The sequence below is a fragment of the Leiobunum rupestre genome, chromosome 3 (assembly GCF_980474605.1).
Source record: "Leiobunum rupestre chromosome 3, qqLeiRupe1.1.hap1, whole genome shotgun sequence".
Classification (NCBI taxonomy): domain Eukaryota; kingdom Metazoa; phylum Arthropoda; class Arachnida; order Opiliones; family Sclerosomatidae; genus Leiobunum; species Leiobunum rupestre.
Genome location: NC_143386.1, coordinates 27,489,999 through 27,493,511, shown reverse-complemented (window position 1 = coordinate 27,493,511; position 3,513 = coordinate 27,489,999). Strand labels below are relative to the sequence as shown.

At 37.5% G+C, this 3,513-nt stretch overlaps 1 protein-coding gene across 1 annotated transcript; it reads right to left on the bottom strand.

Moving 5' to 3' along the window:
• Nucleotides 1–1,214: 1,214 nt before the first annotated feature.
• On the bottom strand, nucleotides 1,215–3,118 carry LOC149951338 (sulfotransferase ssu-1-like). The gene has a single exon (XM_090167973.1). It carries the CDS (start codon nucleotides 3,071–3,073, stop codon nucleotides 2,141–2,143), a length of 933 nt encoding a protein of 310 aa, XP_090024099.1. The 5' UTR covers nucleotides 3,074–3,118; the 3' UTR covers nucleotides 1,215–2,140.
• Between the last annotated feature and the right edge of the window lie 395 nt (nucleotides 3,119–3,513).

Here is a 3,513-nt window from a genome sequence, read left to right as displayed (position 1 = left end):
GACCAAAAACCACTGCCGATCGAAAGAGACGAAAACGTAACAATATCGAACATTGGTTGGAAAATCACGCCGCTGGAATGACAGCACGCGATGCACCTAACAGGAATTACGAATTTATCATTTAAACCTGAGGGAAACTCAGTACCGAATTTAAATATTAGCCGATTTTCTTTAGTACGCCGCTGCTTGGTAGGAAAATTACTTGTACACAAGAAGCGGATTGTGACGTCATTGATGGTATGCGGAAGAACTACATCACAGTCACTTTGACGTTAGGTTATTCGCGTGCGGTCATCCCGGCGGCGTATTTTTCCCGCTAGCATTCGACGTTGTTACATTTTCGTCTCTTTCGATCGGCAGTAGTTTTTTGGTGGCTGGTTTATAGTTTTGTTTGCAAGCAGTTGATGTTTTTTTCCCGTTCCTTTTATTTCTTTAAACTTAATGTGAACATAATCCTTTTTGACAGTCCTTTTTTGTAGGATTCTTTTTTAGTGTGTGTCACGTGGTCATTTTCGTGTTTTTCTTGTCGCGTGTTTTTAATTTCTCACGCGTGTTTTGGTTTTTAAAACATTCCGTTAGTCCTAACTTGTAACTTCGCCTAAAAGGCCTATTTAATAAATACATATATTTTACTTTCCCCAAACGTTGTTGGTCTTTTTTACCTCTTCGACGTTGTTAAATGTAACCTTTAGACCAACGGTGGTTCTCGTTTTCTTGCTTAAAATACTGAAGGCACCACCTTAGGATCAATTCCTCTAGCGAATATTAATCCCATTAATTAAGGTGGCCGGTTTACAAGGCATAAAGAGGTTGGTGGAAAGCCCTTCATGCCAACAGCTCCCTACACTAATTATTACCGTTAACCTCAAAATGTTTCTATTTAAGAAGAAGCCAAACACCTCAGGGGAAACACCTTTATCAAGATAGGATAGAACTTGCAAACTCAATGCAGAAGGAGTTGTTGTTTAGTTTTCACTCTATGCCACTAGGAGGCGAAAGTGGTAACCACTCCGCCACCCCATAGCTCGAGTCCGAGCACATACGGTTTTTGACCCACATTCGAAATTTTCACGTGTTTTAATCAATTTTTCCATGGTATGTATTATGTATATGACAAATGCATGGTATACATAGCAGCAGTAGCGTAGAGTTTCTTTCAGGGGGTTCACAATTGCTCGTAGGCTTCAAGCATTTTAAAGAAATTGAACTATCACTTCTCAATTTAAAAACCACATTTATTAATAAGATACAATCCACTTGATGAACTGACAAAATGAAAATGAGGTACGGTCTTTTTACCCGAAAATAAAACAAACTATAACTGAATTTGCTAAAAAAAACTTCATGTAGAACGCATGGCCGATGAAAAGTAGAAGTAGCAGGTTTACATAAAGTCAAATTAGCCCCCCGCCAAAAGACGACCAAAGAACGTGAAGACCAACGTCTGAACAACAATTTAAAAAACAAAATAAGAATTCAAACTAGCAGACGTTTCGATAGATTGTACAATAGTGGCCGTGATTTAATTAAATGTTTAAAAATGAAATGAAGATTTTGTAAATAATTTGTGAAACTAAAATAATATTTATGTAAATTGCTTTGATATTTTTTCTGCTAATATCAACTTTAAGTACTCAAGGGAGTCGCTCCATAGACTATTTTATTAAACAACTGCATCACCCAGCCACGGTGTCAATTCTAAGGAGGCGACACTTTGCACTTTTTATTTCGCAGCTACTAGGGAAATCAAAGAGGGGACAATGAGGGGTTGAAAGTAAACCTCGAAGATTCCATAAACTAAACAATATAGCTTCCAATTAAATTTAACTAATAAGTATTGTTTAGTTGCTAATAGAAAAATTCGCCACTTCACCATTCTCAAGATGAGATCGCTTGAATTATTGTAGTTTTTCGCTTTTTCCACAAATTAAAACTACTACATCAGGATGAAATACGCCACGCGTAATAAATCAAATATAATATTTATTTCTTAAAATTATTTTTCCTAATGATACAATCGGTAAGTGTGATTGAAAACAATTCTTATTTAGTGGTGCAATAAAGAATACGTAGATTTCCAGTTTAACATCAAATGTTACTTCTTACTGAACCAGCAATAGCACAAATTGGCTAAGAATGGTTATATGCAACCATTTGTCTTCCAGTAGTCGTACATTTCGGTTCCTTTAAATCTTCTTTCGATTAATTCGTCCAGAATGGAGTTCTGTTCTGGAGTCAAGACGTTTCTCCAGTCGCCAACGATCCCTTTTCTCACCATAGTCGGAGCTTCGTCGTGGTCATTTTGTTCCGCTTCAGTTGAGTGGCTCATACGGATGTCTTCCTTGCCTCTTGAAATTGCTGATCGAACTAATTCATTTGTAGTTTTCTTCATGTAGTCCAAACTACTGTACTCGATAACGTCTGCGAAAACCTTTGGATCATCAATCGACTCCTTAAACGGTCCACCCAGAAAGTTTCCGATGTCCTTGATTGACGCTTCAATGTCGTCTTTCATTTTCTCGTAATACAGAAAGAGGACGTTGTCGTCGTTCCTGTGCTCGTACCAGGACAGGATATGGTCAAAGTAATCGTTGTAGATAATGTCTCCTTTAACGAACAAGTCGAAGACCACTTCAAATTTTCCGCCTTTAAATCCAAATAACTTTGCCTGCATGAAGTGATACAAAGATATCAAACAGTCCTTGGGGTTTCTGATGACGTAAATATATTTGGCTTCCGAAGATTTTGGCGTATGAGAGTAATCCATATGAATCTTGTAGCATCTTGGCTTTGTCATTGTTTCCAGTACTTCGGTACCAGTAAATTCCAAGAAGGGGCACCAAGTTAAAAACTCCTTTCCGGTTTTAGGTGGAATGCCCTTGTTCTTCATCAAACTTAGAATTTGCGCGCACCAATTTGTTCCACTCTTGGGGTACGTAACGAGGACTATGTCACCAGCGTCCGGAATCAAATCCAGACATTCTTTCACTTTTTCCGATGAGAAAAAAGAGGGCAAAATTACCCCGTCTATTACTTGAAACGAGGGGACCAAATCCACATTTACGGAGGACATTTTAAGTACAAGTCGAAAGACGTATAGCTTTAGGTCGCTTGGAAGACTGTTCGAAACTAACTGAATCTGTGAAATCTCTTTCCACAACGTGTTTTATCTGATAATGGGCCAAAGCGGTGCTCGACCTTGAGGGCGTGTTTTCAAGGAAAATGACTGTATGTGTAAATTGTCTCTTATCGCGGCGGTAAAAAATAATATTTTTGAGGTGACTGGATAAAATGAGTGTAAGTTTTGAATTCAGAATACTCGACAATAATATCAAGATTTTATGTATAATAGACGTTGAAACAGAAATAAAGCTTAGAACAGTTAAATTTGACTTTTTACAGCTAGTCAGTTATAGACTTACCTTAAGCCAATTCTGAGTAATTTTAATACCTACGTAGACAGAAGTTTCCTAAACGAATAAAAACAAAAAAATGATGTTTGATCATAAAGTT

Coding starts and splice junctions, on each gene's coding strand:
- LOC149951338 (XM_090167973.1), bottom strand. CDS start 3,073: ATGTCCTCCGTAAATGTGGATTTGGTCCCCTCGTTTCAAGTAATAGAC.